This window comes from Rhinolophus sinicus, chromosome 5 (genome assembly GCF_057876585.1).
Source record: "Rhinolophus sinicus isolate RSI-liver-muscle chromosome 5, RSI-T2T, whole genome shotgun sequence".
NCBI classification, from domain to species: Eukaryota; Metazoa; Chordata; class Mammalia; order Chiroptera; family Rhinolophidae; genus Rhinolophus; species Rhinolophus sinicus.
The window spans coordinates 80,691,518-80,711,893 of record NC_142505.1 but is presented as its reverse complement, the minus strand read 5'-3'; the positions used below and the strand labels follow the sequence as shown (position 1 = coordinate 80,711,893).

Below are 20,376 nucleotides of genomic sequence, written 5' to 3'. Positions count from 1 at the left end.
TGATCAGTTTTGATTAGCCTAACTGTTCAAGTGACTTTTAAGAGCTGAAAAGGTTATTAAAATATACACATTTGCCCAATGAGCACTAAAGGACTATCCAGAGTTCAATTTAAGCACATCTCAGAAATACTCCTTCCCTGTGACAATTGAGATACTTTTTAATGTGTTAACAACAAAGTAGGGTGAAAGAGTGAACCCAAATCTTGCACATCTGCCCCTGAAACAACTCACCTCTCCTGGGGCCTGCGACCGGCTGTCTTTCTGTTTGTCTGGCCCAGTCCCTGCTGCAAGGCCAGTGTCTGAGATCCTCACCGTGGTTGGGGTAGAGCTGGCGGTAGTGACCACAGCTGCTGAAGCCACCATGCCCTGGCCAACTTGTTCCAGTGTTTTTCCTGCCTCTTTGCTTTCGGCTCCACCCACCTCTGGTGCCAAAGGTGTCTGACCTGTGGCTGTAGAATATGGAGTAAAAGGTACAGGTGTGTCCCCACCTACAGGCTCATCCTGCACCACCAGAGTCCTGCCGTTTTCTTTGGTGTAAGTGGCAAAGCGAATGTTGCGGTTAATCTGGGGGACAAATGGAGTCGGTGGTTGCTTGGCTCTCTGATCCAGCCCTGGCTCTCCACTGGCACTCCCTCCTTTCCAGGGCCCTCGGCTCGCCTCACCTCCATCACTCCCATTACTGTCTACTTCACCCCTGTCTCCTTTTAATTTCTTTGATGCAGGGTCACACCCAGAGTCCGAAGCACTTTTTCTCCTCCGGCCATCTTTCCCCTCTATGCTCTCTCTCTTCTTCTTTCCTTTGGAAGATTTTACTGCTTTTAACGTACCCCCCTACAAAACAAAATTCAAAAGAGATTTATTACAAGGGACTTTCCATCCTGTGAAAACCATAAACCATTAGCTCTTTCCCATGTCTAGAAGCAGAAAATCAAAGCAGGCACAGATTGCCAAGTGCCAATGCCAGCTCTAAGACCTCCCCTTTGTGAAAAAGCTCCAATCTTACTATGACTCAATTTACACACACATATTCAAGATAACGGTCACTAGAGATTAACTCACTTGGCAAACCTTCCCTTAAATAAAATGTACTACTTCCTCAAATGAACTTTTTGAAGATTTTAAAAATTTGTAGAATTTCTTTTGCAGAACATAGACTGCCAAAGCTAGGCTGGGATCTCATTTGTCCCTTGATGGAAAAACACTTTATTTCATATTTATCTCCTTGTTTGACAGAAACTGGCATTTTAAATATTGAAGTATAAAATCTCTTCCTCCAGAAGTCACTAAAAACTGGTAACAACAATAGGAAAACCAGCATTTCTGAGTCTGACCAGAGGAAAAGTGAACCCAAAAGAGACAGGTCTGGATTGCTCTTAAAGACACTATAAAAAAGCAAAAAAAAAATCTCCTGACCTTATGTCAAAGCATTAGAGCAAAGCGAAAAAGGCAGGTTCATTGCCCAAACAATCAAATCTCTTAGCTCTTCCAATAATTTCAGCCTATCTCATAATATCTTACTTGTGTCTTATTTGAGAGGCCAGATAAGCTTAAAAGATACAGGTTAGAAGGGGCAATTCCCATCTTCTTTCCTAAGAAGTACAAAGGGGGAGGGGCTTGGGACACAGCTAACATTCTCTCAAGCAACCTTTGTGCAGCAAGAACTTGTCTGAAACATTCTTAGATTGGTATCCCATCATGAAGCAGGTATTCTTTTTAGCTTTTTCAGGTAACTTTCAGATCGTTTACTTTGTTGATAATGTGTTGGGAGTGGCAGTAAGCTAGTGACAATTATTTAGCCATTAATATTTACTAACAATAAATCTACTCTTAACTGCCCTTGAATATTTATAAATTCTTTGTGCAGATCTGTAGCTTTGTTGTAATCATTATTATAGCTGTTACAACAAACTTTTTCAAATTTTAGATTTCTTTTGCCAGTTCTAGTTCCTGTATTTCCCTCCCTCCCTTCTCTTTTTCTGCCTTCATTTCCATCTTTTCTCCTTTAATTTCCTTCTACAACTCTTAATCAAAGCTCAAAGTTCTACTTCCCACATACTTTTGGTAATATTAACCTAAGTTTCTAAATCTTTCATTCAAGAACTATTTTTGGTTGCTAAGAATTATTTTCATTTGATCCTTTTGAAACATTTTTATCCCTTCTTCAACCTCTATCACCATCCAGTTTTCATTGTTGTAAACTACAAAAGTATGATCAGTGAAATCTCCCCTCTTGCTCACTTGTTCAAGGAGATGAGGTTGACTATGGATCTCTAAGAAGGGTTACTATAAAACTTGGCAGAACTGTCAATAATAGTTGTGCTTTGTGAGCTAAGAAGGTAGTCACGTCATGGCCAAAGCTGACTAGGGAAGATTCCAGACCTGCTGCTGAAAACCACAGATCTCACCTCTAACTCACCTGGCCAACGAGCAGAGCCTGGCTCACAGCAACCCCGCTGAGCAACAACTTATAGTAAATACTCAATGTCCTACTTACGGTGAGCTACTCACATGTGAGCAGACAGCCTAGGACATTGATACCAGTACTCCCCAGCTATATCTAGCCAGCTGAACAGTACCTGGCATATAATAGTAGCTTACTGAATAAATGGAATAAGGAAGCAAAAAGGGGCCCAACACACCATCAAAAAGGTGTTTTCAGCCATGTAAACACAGTCAAGAGACTTATCCTACTTGTGGTAATATAATATGTAGTAAAGAACGATTTCATTTAACCCTGATTCTTCCCTTATCTTGCTTCTTGAAGCCATGCATGACTGGATAAAGACGATGAGGAAGAACTGTCTACTTAGCGGGAGTGGCCAAAGCATCAATATTAGAGGCGCTAAGAGACTATGAGAATATGTGGACAGCTGGCTGTACTTGTCAATATTCTACTAAAGGAAAATCACATAGAATTCCTTGATTGGTTCAGGCACTGATTTACAATGTACATTTTTGTGGGCTACGATAATTTTAAATGCACCAAGAGTTGGCCTGGTTCACAGTAATTATAGAGTAATCCACTGTGTGCTGAGCACTGAACTAGGCACCTGTTTGATTTGATTTTCTTGGGATACGAAATTTCAGACTCCATTGGAGCTCACTACCACCTAATGGAAAAGAAAAAAGGCTGTAGCTTCTCCATTTCTTATTACTGGGTAGATCATGAATATTACCACTGCTTACTACAGCTTTAAATGTCTACTGTATCTTTCAAATATACCTATCCTAAAAGAATGTAAGAAGAAATAGGCTATGGATTTTAAAAGAGTTAGGCAATATAGCCGTGATTAAAAGGGTTTGCCCAGACTAGGTCTCTTTCTTGAGACTATCCTCCCTTAACTGGACAAGACTGTGGAGAAAGGAAGATGTACAGTGGCCAGAGCTGAAATCCAAAGGGCATCCATGGATAACACACACATAAGGAATCTACATAATAACATAATGCAAGCGCATGAGTCTGCTCAGACACAGTCCATTACTGTACCTCGCTCTGAGGCGTCGAATTATCCATCAGCATCACATGAATCAGTCTGGGATCTACAGACTTGATCTCACCACTCTACAGCAGGAGCAAGATAACAGGTTATAGGAAAAAGAGGGGGGGGAAGATTTAATACCTTGTCCACCAAAAACATAATTATGTATTTTTCTAATCTATGTAATGATCTCTTTATTTGTTTCTACTTCCCTACTAAAATGAAAGCTCCACCAGAGCAGGGATCTCAACTGTCTTACTCTCTAGAATAACATCTGAAATAAAGTCTGGAGTATGGTAAGCATTCGCATTCAAATATTTGTTAACTGCCCAAGAGTCTCTTTTAGGGATGTTAATTTCACGTTCTGCATCTCTAAAACCTTCCTATTATGTACATTACAGAAACCAAAAACCTTCAGAACCAATAATCATTAAAAGCACCACTCTACTATTAAAAAATAAAAGCTTTAGGGAGGGGCCAATTTGACATGGTGGGATTTAATATGCATATTCTTTGACCTAGCAATTCCACACCTATGAATTTATTCCAATAATGTGAAACAGTGATATATGTTCAAGTATATTCACTGCAGCATTATTTGTATTAGTAAAAATACTGGCAATGATTTAAATGTCCATTAATTTTAGATTAGTCATGATACATCCATTCAGTGGAATAGTACGCACCTATTTTAAAAGGACAAGGCAGATGTCTACATATATTTACACAGAAAGATGTTAATTTAAAGTATGATTTATATAACAAATAGATAATATTATACACACATGATATTTGGAAGAATATGTAACATATATCAAACTATTAGTGGTGGTTACTACTGAGGGTAGTGATATTTGCGAAGGGGAAGGGATGGCTTTCAAAATCTACTTTATGTATGTGCATTGTCTGAAATTTTAAATAAAGATTAATAATTTTTTAAAAACTCAAATAAATAAAATCATGTATGCTTATATTACATGTGACTGCTAAGGTCAAGTCTGAAACCTATTCAAATATATCAAAAATACGTATTTATTTGCCTCAAAACACTCATTTATTGTTTTTCCTATACAATTCTCCAGATAACTCTAAATGCTGTTTTTTTGTTTACTTCATTAGAAACAATTTTTTCAGTATCTAAGGGACAGTGGCATAAGCACTGCAAAAGCAAATACTGACTACTACTACTAACCTTTACAAATGATAAAATAATACCACTTCACAATTGTATATTGTTTTATAGATTTCAAAACACTTTCAAATACATTCTCACTTCCCAAAACAATGCTATGAGGTCAGTGTGTGTGTGTATGGGGTTCCCTAATTACCTCTAATTTATATACGAGAACACTGAGGTTAAGAAAGTTGAACAGCCTTTCTCAAGGTCATACAGTCATTAAGTGATAGAGCCACAGATGGAACCCAAGTCTTCTTACACATGTGAAATGCTCCCTTTCTATTCACCACCCTCTGTAAGGGGATGGATGAACCTTAGAGGAAGTAGCACTGAGCCTTACCTCAGTTATAGACACCTCCATAAGACGGGTGATGGAATCTTGATGGCTTACAACACCACAGAGCCAACTTTCTTCCCCCTCTGGCTGGTACACTTTGACCCTATGACCTTGAACACTGTAGGGACCTAAAGGAGAGATCAGTCAGTATTGAATATCAATCAGTATTGAACATTTTTGGCTAAGTATTTCGTAATTGTTTCTAAAAGAAGAAGGAAAACTATATGGTGTAAATATCTGGCACTTTCAGTTCTCTTGTATGGAGTTGAATAAATGAGCAATTTCAGATTTACCATACTTGGCAATTTAAAAACAAACCAAATAGTTTTCCCCAGTGACCTTTGTAAATTTAATTTATTTAGAGATTTCTTAAGACTCTCTCAGGCCTCTGATTCCACCTTATCTCAGTCTTCCCATTCTAGAAGTAATACAGGGAAGAGAAAAGAGCTTACAAATCAAAAACTACAGGTAGTATGAAAATGTACTCAGACCTGTCTGACACCTACATAATAAAAGTGGGAGGCCAGTCAGTTGAAGGTACTATTTTGTTAAGTTACCATAGGAATGATATAACCATTTTTACTCTGCTCTTTAACTTTCAATAATAGTAGATGCACAGTTCAATTTGTGAGGTTTCCAGCCTCTGCACTAATAATAGTCCAAACAAATACAGCATATCTTCCTAGGAACTCTGAGTTTCCAAGATATTACTTTATCAGCTGGTAATTTCAGCGGGTCCTCAAAGGATAGTTTCTCTCTCCTGCATAACTTATACATTTGAGACTATATAGCTAAATCCTTACTTAAAGTATTTCTCAGAGCTCTAATTAAGCTTAATTTTATACATACTCATACACATCTCTAGACCTTTCATTCTGTCCACTCGATTTCTTCTATCAGTTTTTCCTCACATTCTTTCTTCCCCATACCTTTCCTTGATTAAACATCATTTTATCCTGATACTCTCTTTCTCTAAATAGATCAGTGTTCCTACTTCTACCTGTTTAGATTTAGTTTGACAAAAGAGAACCAAGGACCGTATTTCACTGAAAATCCTGATCATCATGAGGTTCAGAAAGGAAGAGAGTGGATGAACGACATGAAGGGAAAGATGAATGAAGCAGTGTCTACCCTTTGTGTAGAATCTTGGGCAAATCTGTATCTGAACTGGAAAAAGCTAAACATTCTTTCTTGTTTGCACTCTTAAAAAGTAGCATGCTGTTAATGCGAATGAGTTTGTGGACAGCCTCCTTTATGAATACACCTTGCACTCTAAGTTGTTATTTGTTGGTGCTAACAGTCTTTAGTCCTTGAGACCCTTACAGGCAGTAAGCTCAACAAGGGCAGAGATTTTTCTAGTTCATAGTTATTCTAGCTCATATTTATTAAGGTTGCTCCTTAATGAATATTTAAGAAATGAAAAAACAACTAAACAAAACCACAACAAAACTGTGTATGTGAAACGCAATATAAAGAGGAAACAGTAGTCTGAGTGAGATCCTATTTTTCTAATCTATTCTACAGATCGAGCTAACTGGAGATACTCTTTACCCACAAAAAGAAGACAAGCACAAATAAATGTTTAGAGTTGCACAGTATCCTCCCTATTCTATCACTTTCAACATTGTTTATACACCTGATTCAGAATTCAGGGTCAGAAGACTACCTAGTCTTACCTCGGCTGAATATCTCTTGCAGCTTTTGGTCACTGATCAAAGCATTAACTGTTTCTCTCAGAGCAGCATGTTCCAAAAGAATCTGGTTTTGGCTATCTGTTCCCATCTGGTAAAAATAAAAGAAAACAACTGAATATTAAAATGAATTACAATAATATCTAACCAGGTGAGAAAAACCATACTCCTGAGGAGCTCCATATCAGCATTTGTCCAAGAATGTTCTGTAGAAACCCTAGTCTCATGAGATGCTCTGGAGAAAATAAAGATGCTAAGATCAATTATGTGTAGGAAATATTATATACTGTATCTTTCTACAAGAGCATATAAAGGCTCTGAGAATACATGTAGGAAAAAAATAGTGTTTCTCATACTTGTTAGACCACAAAACATTTTATTCCATGTAAATCTTTTTGCTTATTTTTATATTTACCCAACATCTACTGAGTGCCTACTCATATAAGCACTAGGATTACAAAGATTTGAATATTGAATAGCAAGATTGCTGAAAGGGAGGGAGGCCTAATGAGGGAGGAAAACATCAACAAAGAAATCATCATTAATATTTCATAGAACAGTTTAGGTATAATCGTATTTCTCTTAGCTGCCTCAATAAAACAGCAAATCTTAGAAGTCTCCTAATTTTTAACCTTCAGACGATAATCCTTACTAATGAGTAACAAATATTACCATCTATACATTCTGAAACTCTAACTCAGATGCTAGTTTGTTTAAACTACTAACTTACCCCTTTTCTTTGTAACTAAAGCTATACCTGAGCTCTGCAATATTTGATGCTGCCCAGGACCAGCCCAAACTCCCAGCCTCCCTGCCACTGACATGAATGTAGGCCCCTCAGACTCCAGTTATAGAAGCAGTCACCTCTGGGAAGCCACCTCTTTTGAGGAGACGAGTAAAATTATGATCTTAAGTGTGGTGTTAGGGTCGGGTGGGGTGTGTAGAAGAGGAAAGAAGCCTCAGCCATCAAACGTACTTTGCAAGGGAGCAGAGAAACTGTAAAAGGCACAGGGAATTGTTGAGAGGAAGTACTTTGTTTCAATGCTAAAAGAAAAGGGGAAACACCGTATTCATACTCAGTAAAGAAATTAGCAAGGACAGAAATAAGCTTAGGACTAGAGCAAGTGTTAAGTACCTGGAACAGATGTAACCCATTAGCATCTGACAGGAAACGAAGCTCTCGGTCCAGAAGGTACTCAACTGGAACCACAGAACCCAAACCGATTTTATCTACTAGGGGAGTGAAAGTCTGTGAAGTACAATGACAAGAAATTGATTAGAGTTTGGAAAATAAAATAACAATTCAATTGAATTTCTAACATCAGAGAAAATATCCATTATAAACATATCTTTCACCTCAGTAAATACAGATGAACTAAAGCATAAGTCCTTGGAAACATTCCCAACCCAGCATCTGCCCCACAAATAATCATAAAAAGCAAACTAGAGCAGAAAGTCAGCTCAATACTCTTATTTGCAGCTAAAAAGGATAGGAAGAATAAGAAATTCCTCATTTTCTCTAGAGATCTGACTAATCTTGCATAGCTTCACGAGGGCTAAATTACAGTAAATTCCCTGAGTAAAGAATTACACCATTATCATCTCTAGAACTCCTGAAATCTTTATGAGATTTCTAAAATAATCACTGGTATAAATATGCATGGGTAAATTCATGTTACTGTTTCATAAATAAATAGCCTACAGTCACCCAGGGGCCCATATCCATTTGAGCTTCTTCTAAAAGTTCAATTGGAAAGTGGCCTTAAAAACAAATGAAAAAAGAGTGTAGTAAGTGATGATATGGATAATCAATAGATAGAAAATATGTTTTGAATGTTATTTATTTCATTTGGTTAGCCACAGAACAATGAGATTTGTTAAAAATGTTAACTATTTATGCCAATACTTTGCTAACAAGGATAGATACAAACAAATGGATACTCTTAGAATTAAATGCTGTTGCATAATTTTGTCGACTTCAGAAAACAAGACTAAAAAAAACCTTTACACACAAGCCAACAAAAACAAAAATAAACAAGTGGGATTACATCAAACTAAAAAAGCTTCTGTACAGCAAGAGAAATGATCAACAAAATGAAAAGGCAATGTAAAAAATGGGAGAAAATATATCCAGTCATATATCTGATAATGGGTTAATATCCAAAATATTTAAGGAACTCATACAACTCAATAGCAAAAAAACCAAACTGGTTAAAAAATTAGCAAATCACCCAAAAAGGCATTTCTCCAAAGAAGATATACAAATGGCCATCAGGTACATGAAAAGGGGCTCAACATCACTAATCATTAGGGAAATGCAAATGAAAAGCACAATGAGATATAACCTTATACCTGTCAGAATGGCTATCATCAAAGACATAAGGTTAAGTGCTGGCAAGGATGCAGAGAAAAGGGAACTTTTTTGCACTATTGGTGGGAATGTAAACTGGTAAAGCCACTGTAAATTGGTAAAACAGTACAGGTTCCTCAAAATATTAAAAATATGATCCAGCAATCCCACTTCTGGATATATATCTGAAGAAAATTAAATCACTATCTTAAAGAGATACTGCACCCCCCCCCCCATGTTCACTGCAGCATTTACAATAGCAAAGACATGGAAACAACCCAAGTCACCAGTGAGGGATGAGTGGATAAAGAAAATGTGGTGTGTGTGTGTGTGTATACATGAATATTATTTAGCCATAAAAAAGGAAGAAATCCTGCCATTTGCAACATGGATGAACCTTGAGGGTATTATGCTAAGTGAAATAAATCAGAAAAAGAAAGACAAATACTGTATGATTTCACTTATATGTGAAATCTTAAAAACTGAACTCATAGGGCCGGCCCGGGGGCTCAGGCGGTTGGAGCTCCGTGCTCCTAATTCCGAAGGCTGCCGGTTCGATTCCCACATGGGCCAGTGCGCTCTCAACCACAAGGTTGCCAGTTCAATTCCTCTGAATCCCGCAAGGGATGGTGGGCTCCGCCCCCTGCAACTAAGATTGAACACAGCACCCTGAGCTGAGCTGCCGCTGAGCTCCCGGATGGCTTAGTTGGTTGGAGCACGTCCTCTCAAGCACAAGGTTGCCGGTTGGAGTCCCGCAAAGGATGGTGGGCTGCGCCCCCTGCAACTAGCAACGGCAACTGGACCTGGAGCTGAGCTGTGCCCTCCACAACTAAGACTGAAAGGACAACAACTTGACTTGGAAAAAAGTCCTGGAAGTACACACTGTTCCCCAATAAAGTCCTGTTCCCCTTCCCCAATAAAATCTTTAAAAAAACCCTGAACTCATAGGTACAGAGAGTAGATTGGTGGTTGCCAGAGGTGGGGGGAATGAGGGAAATCAAAGGGTACAAACTTCAGTCATAAGATAAGTCAGTTCTAGCCATCTAATGCATAGCATGGTGACTACAGTAAATAATACTGTATTTTATATTTTAAAATTGCAAAGAGAAAATCTTAAGTTCTCACCCTGGGCCCCACACACACAAAGGTAAAACCTGAGTCAATGGACTACTTGTTAGCTAACTTTATTGTGGTAATCATTTCACAATATATATGTATATCAAATCATTATACTGTATATCTTAAACGTATACAATGTTATATGTTAATTGTATCTCAACAAAGCTGGAAAAAAAGTTTCTATAGAAAAAAAGACCTTAAGGATTACAAACATTGTTTCATAGCCTTATAAGACTAAAGGTGAAAAGTTATTTAGAAACAAAAAGCATCAAATACCTAACATAAAAAGTTTCAGAAGACACAGAAGAAAAGATCTCTCCCTATTTTTGCATTGGTAACTTCAGAATAAAAGTGTGTTAAGGACTAAGAGTGGAGTTTTGGGAATTCTACAGAATTTAGCTATTGGGTACATACCAGTTATAGTTAGGAGTAAAGACCGAACATGTTCCTAGCTAATGAAAGTCACTCACCAAGGCTGGCCACTGTGCAATTGAGACGCGAGTGCCTTGGACAAGAACCGGGTCCTTCCGGGGTGCCCATACTAGAGAACCTTCCAGCAGAAGCACAATAACTTCTTCAGCATGAACTTTAACCCAGGAGTGTTGCTTCCAGTTACAGCCGTCAAATTCTACAAAGATCTGCAAAAAGAGATAACAAGCAGTTTGGAGGTCACATTTGGAAAAATCTTACTATTATATGTAAACAAACATAAACCCCTTGTTTTGAACAACTGACTAGAAAAAAATCCTAACTTGTTTACAAGGTTTTTTTAAAAAAATGGATTTCAATAAAAACCAATTATATTGCAGAGCCAGGAAAGCCTCACGCTGAAAAGGGGGGTCAGAATTAAGGAGGCATGAGTTATTCAGTCAGTAATTTTTAACTGTGATCCTACTGAAATTGATAACTTTTAGTTTCCAATTCACATCTGTGCACACTAGCTGGGGGCCTACTATGTACAAGGCACTGTGCTAGGTTCAGGAATACAGAGAGAAATCTAGCACATTTCCTGGTTTCAAGGAGCTCACAGTCTAATAAGCAAGAAGAGAAATTTTTTACACTTTTACTGAAAATGACCATGAACTTCTTTTATTAATTTTTTTGAATGGGTAATACGTGTATGCACCATGGTGCAAAATTCAAAAGGATATAAACACTGGGAAAAAAATAGTTGCCCTCCCCAGTCCTGCCCATGGATTTAAGTGCCATTGCCAGTAGTGAGCTAGTATCTGCTAGCAGAGGCATGCTGTTGTCACAATAACGCTTTGCTTCCTCTGAGAAGACACACTCCACTTTTTGGGATATACTTAAGTAGATATTGCAATGTTTGTTTGTTTTTTAAAGCAATTCATATTAAATGAAACCACATTTTTCTAATAGTATGCTTAGGTTTGGCTTTACCACATAAATTCTGACTTTTGAGCATATTCAATACAGCATAAAGAGGCGGATATATGCATATAAGTATCAATATTTAGGACCTGTCCAGTGTCTAAAATATAACTGGTCACAAAAGAAGGGCTAGAGTATTTATTTACATTCCACTTCATTTTCAAAGAATTTTAATTGGCTTTGGGGAAACACACACAATAAAACGATAAAATATACATTAAAAAATCAGGGCCAAGCAAACTACAACAGGAAGTCACTACCAAAGTGTAAAAAGGGAAAACTTAAGCAGGCAATAAAGATTTTATACAGCTATATAACTGAGTAATATATTTAGCTCTGAGCTTCCTTTTGAAGGCCAATCTGAAAATGGAGAGAAGGTCAGCTACATAGTTCTCACTGTCTAAAAGGAAAACATAAAGCAATTACTCAGGGAAGCAACGCTTTTCCACCCACTTGGCTCTCTTAAGAAATTTCTCACATGAAGTTTCCTAGGGTAATAATGAGTGATGTAGGGCACTGTCAGAATCCCACAGCAGTGACTCCCAACTGGAAACCATGGAGTTACCAGAAGATCTGTAGGTACTAGGGGCCCCAAGTATTTCCTGCAGACTGAATACTAGAGCTCTTGTACATGTAGGTATTATTTTTCAAATATAAGATTATATAATGAATAAAATTCAAATCCATTAAAATCGTTACTGAATTCATAACAGCTTTTGTTGGAATGTATGTTCTCATCCAATCAACATAAAAATTATAGTTAAAGTGAAAATTCAGGCTATTTATACTTGAAAAGTGTGAACTATTGCTCAGTAGCCTGGCAAGGCTTAATCTCTTCACAGGCAATAAATACTTGTGAATTGAAGTGCACTGTTGAAAAGTTATGCCAGAAATTAAATTCCTTATATGAAGCTCTAGTTCTATTATTTATAATATACCAAGTATGAGTTTCACTTCTATTAAAAAGCAAACAAACATGATGGGGAAACAAAGCTCCGAAAAGGGAAGCCTGATTTTTACAGAGAAAAAGGCAAACACTGAGTGAACTGCACTGTATTTAATATATGAATGGGCTCACTCATACACATATGTATTTTCTAGGGGAGTAAAACACAACTTCAAGTAACTTGCAGGCAACTGGAAAGAGATATATTCAAACTTACATTTAAGCGCAGACTCAGGCACCAAGAAAGGTAGCAGCATAATGAACAAAGCTTGGGGCTTACATTCCAGGAGGCTTGGATTAGAGTCTCAGCTCCACTTTCCATTAACTGTAAAACGTGGGAAAGTCACCTTTCCCTCCTCAAGTCTTGCTTTCCTCCCTTGTGATAAGCAATACCTATCTTACTTATTGCACAGACTAGTTGTAAAAATTAAATAAAGTAATGGATTTGAAAGCACTTTGGTCAATTGGAAAGCACTACTTGGATAAAAAGAAATCGTAAGATAAATAGAAATAAAGTAAAATAAAGTGTGGGGGATGTTCAGAGGCAGGAGAGATCACTTCAGGGGTGCAGAGGGACTGATATAGGCTGAGGCCAAAAAAGTCCCATTAAGTTCTAGGATGGACAGGAGCTTCAGACAGAGGGGAAGGAGTGGGAGATCAGACTGAAAAGACTAGGAGTCAGTGTGAAAGACCCATAGTACCGGGATAAAGAAATTGGGCTTCACGCAGCTGCCCATGGGAGATGTGTGGGTAAGTATGTGAGTGTGTATATATGCAGTTGCCATTAAGAGGTTTCATTAAGGTCAAGCTCTGAGTAGAGCTGCGGGTTTTAGGCAAGCTCAGCTAGCTAGCAGTGGGTGCAGATGGATTAGAGTGGAGGGGGAATAGAAGGTATTCTTACATGACCTAGAGTGGGAACAGTGAGGCTAGGATGGAAAGTACTGGTGCTCATGAGACTCCATGAGTCCTATCAGCGAGCTTCATGACTAGCTGGGTATCTGGGAAGGGACATTTTTTAAATGACCTGGATTTTGAACCATTACATTATCTAATGTCAGGAGGAGGTGATGGCTGGAAGACAGACGAGACCTTGCCAGCCGTGAAAAGGAGCATATGGAGTCTGTTTAATGCCCAGGCTAAAATCTGACCCTGAATGACAGTACTCTACTGGGCATCACTAGAAAGCCAGGGGTTGAGGCTCCATGGTGACTGACAGCTAGGAGCTGTGCTGCAGTCCTCATCTGCCAATCACTTTAAAAATCAACAGGAGTCACAAAATTCTAAGTCATACCAACAAACAAACACAAGAACAACACTAAGTCATTGTACTAAAGCTGTAATGATATTTATTCTTTGTACTAAGAACTTAAACATTTAAAAATTAATATTCAGGAATCCTATTATCACATATCTGAAGTAATCAGGGAAATGCTGAAATATTTGAAAGCCAGACTTCATCTAATATAAGGGCAATTATCTCTTAACCTGCCTGGGCAAAGGATAGGGAATAAAACGTTTAACTTGACAACAACGGAGTGCTGTTTGTTCTGGGATCAAACAACAGCTCCCGGCTAACAACATGAATTAGTTTGGATAGCAGTATGGAATGTGGAAATATGTGAACATGTTCTCCCACCAGTGAGGCTTATTTCTAGTCCTAGCACTGTGCCTCACCTCCAACAAGAGAAATGGAAGGAGTTAGAACATGTAAAGAATCATTTCAGATCAAAGTACATAGAATGTAAACTTAAAATAACAGTAGCCAGGCCACAGGTCAGAAAGAAAGGCTGTACACTAACAAAAATCAATGGTAGTGGTTGGATTGAGTCAGAGATGGCCAAGGCAGGTTGATCATCTGAACAGAACAGGATTAAAACATTTTGGGTTTTTTTTTTTTTGTCTTTAAAATTTTTCTACTATTAGAGTAAAACTAGCAAATAGTACTACATGCTACTGCTAAAACCCAAAATATTTCATTAATCAAGGAGAGTTGGTAAAACTGTGTTTTCATTTCAAAATTCCTTTTATGGTCTATATGTGATTTACATTCATTTTAGTGACATTAAACTCAAATTCTTTCAAAATCAAATAAGTTACCCAAAGTTTGGTAAAATCAGCAGTAATCTGAGTAATACAGGCGTTTATGTTTATCATGTAATCATGTTATCAGCTTGGAGTCTGGTTTTCGATAAGGCTATTCTTACAATAAATAAAATTATGTTTATTCACCCACTCAACAAAAACAGAATGCCTTTTATGTATGTGTGTGCAGTACCAAGAATATCAAGGTGAATAAGGTAACACTTGGCAGGAGGGACTCACCCTAGATAAGCCAATAGGGACAGAAATCATTACGAGGTACAGAGCTATGTAATAAGGGAACTAATAAAGATTTGAACCTGCTATGTTAGGCTAGAGAAGGCATCTGCCTTGGGAAACTAGAATGGTTTCAGAGAGGAGGTAGTAGACAAGCCGTGTCTTACAAGATAAGATGCATTGTTCTGGCAGAGAAGGTAGAGAAAGACTTTTCAGTAGGTGCAAAGGCAGAGAAACAGAAAAGCAGATTGAGTGCTCTAGGAGGAAAAGAGTAAACTGTAAAGGGCTCTGATTGGGATGTTAATGGGTACTAAATTGAAACCTGGTGGCAAAGTTGTGTTGTTCAGCCAGCAGAGTGTCTGTTTGTTGGTTTGTTTTTAATATGTATTGAAACATCTTTAGGCAGTGTCTGCACGTTGGAGTTGCCAATTCTCCCCTATACCCTTTGGTCTGTCACCCAGCTGTTTCTCACAGCCTGGTCCCTGGACACATGCGAGTTTATGTTGCCTGCTACAGGCCTTGGGGGAGCCACTGATAGCTTTAAGGGAAGGCGGGGTGAAAATGTGTTTTAGAAAGATACTGCCACCTGGGAGGAGAAACGTCTCAATACTCAGTTTCAATACGAAATTAAAATAGAAATTACCAAGTATTTTATAATTAGGTGGATAGCTAAACAGCCTTTAGTCATACCATGAACTAACATGGAATTTTTAAAAATGAGGTGTATCAAATAAACTAACATGCAAAGACCTCCAAGATATAGCATGTGGAAAACAACAAGTTGCAGATTATTTCTAGGGAGTTGGGGGTACAGGAGGATTGGGATTGGAGGGGTAATGCTATTTTAACCTTATCAGTAAATAGTCCTCCTTTTCCTTTAAAATATGTATTCATATATTACTTTTATTGTATAATTAACATTTTTTAAAAGGGAAAGAATCAACTTTGGGGTCAGGTTGGAAGACAAATTATAGAGGAAAGAAACTGGAGGCAGAGAGACCAATTACAAAGCAATGATAGCCCAAGAAAGAGATGAAAAAGGCTTAAATCAGTAAGACTGTATGAATGGAAAGCAAAGTACATTTGAGGAATTAGAGATAAAAATAACTGGATATGGTGATGATTATGAGAGAGTAAGAGAAATGGAAGGCTAACTCCCAAGGTTCCTAAATTTTCTTTTCCAGTTTTCCTACCTACATTCTAAACAAAATATAAACTCTGCTACAAGTGATTTTACAAAACTAGGATATCTTGACAGCCAAGATAGGGAATGATGCATATCTAGAATACTGCTGTTCTTTCTTTTTTGAACACTGCTCTTTTCAAATAAAAAATAATTTTCTCTCCATAGTGTCTTTGATCAAGAGATAGCTTTCTGAGAGCACATCTTCACTAGTGTATTAAAAAACAAAAATTGCTTTCTAACAATTATCCCCAATTTTTTCCAATTTTCTCACATCCTCAATAAATTAAATGTTAAATACTTGAATAGCACAGGGATAACCTCAATCAAAACTTAAGTATACATAGTGCTATTAGGGGCTTTAGAATCACAAAGCTTTAGATTTGCATCCCAACTTCCCCATTTCTGAGCATGTAGCTAGGAGCAAATTACTTTAGCCTCTTTGAGCTTCACTTCCTTTCCTATAAATAGGGAGTGTCTAAGCACCTCACAGGATTGTCATAGGATTAAACTAAAGTGCAAAATGCCTACAGTAGCAGACTATGGGCCCCTGATAAACATGTATTCCTTAAGCAAATTCATACCACTAGTCAAATTATAAATTGGTATGACGTCAAAAAAAAAAGAAAACTATATGTATATATATATATGAGTGTGTGTGTGTGTGTATATATATATATAGAAAGAGATAAATATAAAGAATCTTAAGTACGTGTATACTCTGTGTTTCCATTGATATCACTCCTGGCAATAATCCTAGGAAATAACCGTAAACACAGAAAAGACTTTATTCATAAAAATGTTCATCACAGAATTAATGATAAAGCCTAAAATCTAAAGCAATTTCAATATCCAATGAAAGGTCACTAGTTAAATAAATTATCCAGCCAATAAAAATTATAGGATTTTCTTACAGAGCATTTATTGTTTTCCTTTCAATTATGAAAGCAACAATACATGTTACCTGTGGAAAATACAGAAAAGCACCAAGAAAATTAAAATCGCCCATCGTATAAGAGTTTTAGTAATACAGGAAAATAATTACCACATTAAGTGAAAAAGCAAAACTCAAAATTGAAAATATAGCATTCACCTTTTAACAATACTAAAAAAGTTTAGAATACGTATCAAAATATAAACAGCAGTTTCTAATTGGTTGTGACACTACAAAAACCATATTTTTCTTATGAAAATAATTTCTACGTTTTGTATAATAGGCATGCATTACTTGAGAATCAGAAAAACAAACTGACTCGGGTGTAAATCGCAAAAACCAATGGACAATGTAACCTTGGACTGGGGTCCCAAATATGATTCCAGTAATGTTAAGGCAAAAAAAATTAGTAGTGAGTCCATATTAATAAACATATATAAAAGAAAAAGGCTTAAAGATAAATATAAATACCTTATACCAGGTGGCCACAGAGTAGAAATTCCATAATAAATCAGAAGTGAAAGTTAACAACCTAATGCTGGCTTCTAAATGTTTTTTAAGATAGGGTGGTCAAAGAAGGCCTTTTAAAATAATAATAGAAAATGCATGTTTCCTGTTCTTGATGAACTTACAATCTAGTAGGGGAGATAAACTATATATCTATAACAAGAAAAATTGTGATAAATATTCCAAAAGAGGCACCCACAAAATGTTAAAGGAGTAAGGGGAAAAAACACCACACACACACAGTGGAGATTAAGAATGGCTTTATAGAGGTGGGTGGCTAAAAAAAAATAAGCTTTCTTTTCTCTTAAAGGATTCCGATGGACGACAACATTAAAAGCAAAGGATAAAAAAGGGGTAACAAAGCAATGGAAACCAAAAAGTACTAGGAAAGTGGAGGATCTCTAAATCAGGGCTGCTTGCTGTAAATATCCGTTTGATAACACCCAATTTTCCTTGTCTGATTTCTTTGCACACACCAAGGATCCTTCTTATCTGTAATTTGGTCTCTTGAGCAGACCAGGAGGGGGCTCTGTGCAGCTCTCTGGATAGGTGTATTTACCACTGTAAATTAATAACCTTACATGTGGATTTACAAATCAGTCTCCAGAGAGTTTGGTTAGTGAGACTCAGTCCCCTAGTGCCTGATTACCCCTGAAGACACACGAAAACTCGAGTTTCTGCCCTTGCCGAAGTCAGAGAGGTCATACTATACGAGTCACTACTAAACTATCAAGCAGGTTGTACCACCCATGTACAGAACAAAGGTGAAAGACACTTTGGCAGTAGGGTTAGTGGGGTGTAGAGGGCTTAAAAACCACCAAGCTGTCAAAGGCAGTGGAAAACTGAGAAGCAGCAACAGGTGTTATGTCCCCCAGGCCTTGTGGAAGCACAGCCTGCAGGAACCCACCCCAGCTGTTGCTGAGAAAACCACTACAAGAAAACGCCAGTTACTTATCCATCATTTGGGGGGGGGGGGGGGGGGGAGGGAGAAACTAAACAGAACAAGTTGGGGATGACAACTAGGCAAATGAGTACTAAAGGAGGGAATAGTAGTAAGTCCTTGGCAGGTGGGGAGTTAGTGAAGCAACTCTTAGAAACAAATGGGCAATTAATTAGGAGAAAAGATCTGGTTGTGAAGTAAAGGGAGAGGACTCTGGACAAAATGACCAGAGTTTAATGTGCACAGCAATGAAATAAATAGAATGCAAAGACAATTTAAGATAGAGCTATTAAAAATCATCAACCTTGGATTGGGGTGCCAAATATGATTCCAGTAATGTTAAGGCAAAAAAAATTAGTAGTGAGTAATGTTAAGGCAAAAAAAATGTTAAGGCAAAAAAAATTACATGTAATACAAACTTTTTGTAAAAAATGAACTATACTTGACTACCTGAAAAACTCAAAGGTGGGCTCAATGTTTCAATAGACCCCTTGCTGTAAGAGGAGCATTAAGATGAAAAGTGTGCTTAGGTGGGTTCACACTTAAACGTTAAATATTCTTTTATAAAATCTCATTTTTATTTGAAGTTCTCTAAATTGTACTGACCCACAAAAACATATTCTATTTACTTCAATAAACAGCATGATATCATGACATCACTCAGATATTTAACTTTTGGAATTATAGGCAAGAAAAGGACACTTAAGGATACTGTTTGTTTGAACATAGGTTGAGAATAAATACTAATAGATTGTACACTGGAAACATGGTACTATCCTGGGCCTGACTATAGTTATTAAATAACTAGAAACAAAGTAGAGAGGTATTTTAAAGGCCACCTAACCTGAGACAAAGAGGAAAGGTTGGAGGATGAGGTAAAAAAATAAGGCAGATACACTTTCACTCCTCTTGGAAGACTCCCAGATAGAAGAAACATAGTACTAGCCCGGACACTGCTACAATTATTACATTATCTCAAATCAAAGGAAAGGAGTATTTTAGAGTCTACCTTTTCCCTAGATAAAGATGAAAGATTAAGGGATAAAAAAATAAGGCAGATATGCTTTCACTTTTCATGCAAGTTCTGGATACATATTTAAAACAAATTAATGCTACTAAAAGCATTATTTAATTCTACCATACGGCAAGGAAAAGATGGTTTATTTAATAAAACTGGTGCTGCCACAATTGGTTACTCAGTAGGAAAAAAATTAGGCCCCCCCCCTCACATGACATTTATAAAAATATTCCAGATGAACCAAAGATCTAAAGGTAAAAATAAATAATACACGAAAACATTAGAAAGAAAATTTGAAGAAAAATTATATGGGCTCAAGGTGGGGGAACTCTTCCCAAGCAAGTAAACACAGAAGCCATTAAGAAAAGTCCAAGAGTATCTGATGATATAAAATTTTTTTATTATTATTTTTTTTTCTGGTGAAAAACTTTATTTCTTATCCTCCTGGCCCAATGTGTCCCAAAGAGCCCCAAGTCCATTCCAGGGCTCATTTCTTTTTGTGTGTGTGTGTGTGTGTGTTATATGTTCTTTTCATTTTAATTATTTTTTAAATTTAAATATAGTTGGTATACAATATCATATTAGTTATATTGGTTTCAGATGTGCAATATTATGATTCAATAGATTTAGACCTTACAATGGGATAGGGCTCATTTCTTATCGGGTTCCCCCGAGAAGCAGGCTCCAGGTCACTTATTCTTGTCCAAGCCTGTGAATTGGCTCTGGAAGAAAAATTTTATTTTTGTGTGGCAAAGCAACCCATAAACAAAGTCAAAAGACAAATGAGAGAAAATAACTGCAACACACTCGACAGGTAAAGGGGTTAATATCACAAATATGCACATAACCTGTACAGAGTGATAATACCACTCAACTTTTTTTCAAATGGGCAAAGGACAGGCATAAATAACTCATAAAAGAAATGTAAAAGGCCAATAAATATAGAAAAACACTAGTGGTTATGACAATGCTAGATACTATTTTTCA

The 20,376-nt window shown here is 37.2% G+C and overlaps 1 protein-coding gene across 2 annotated transcripts in view; it reads right to left on the bottom strand.

Moving 5' to 3' along the window:
• Positions 1-20,376, bottom strand: part of KDM3B (lysine demethylase 3B) — a 52,752-nt gene that overhangs the window by 28,425 nt on the left and 3,951 nt on the right. Inside the window, exons 2-7 of one of the 2 annotated variants that reach the window (XM_019740206.3) lie at positions 10,624-10,791; positions 7,820-7,933; positions 6,670-6,775; positions 4,997-5,121; positions 3,488-3,562; positions 232-831 (exon numbers count right to left, since the gene is read on the bottom strand). In XM_019740206.3, the coding sequence (XP_019595765.3) occupies positions 232-831; positions 3,488-3,562; positions 4,997-5,121; positions 6,670-6,775; positions 7,820-7,933; positions 10,624-10,791 (1,188 nt within the window). The remainder of the gene's footprint in view (positions 1-231; positions 832-3,487; positions 3,563-4,996; positions 5,122-6,669; positions 6,776-7,819; positions 7,934-10,623; positions 10,792-20,376) is intronic. The other variant, XM_074313581.2, reaches the window with a different exon arrangement.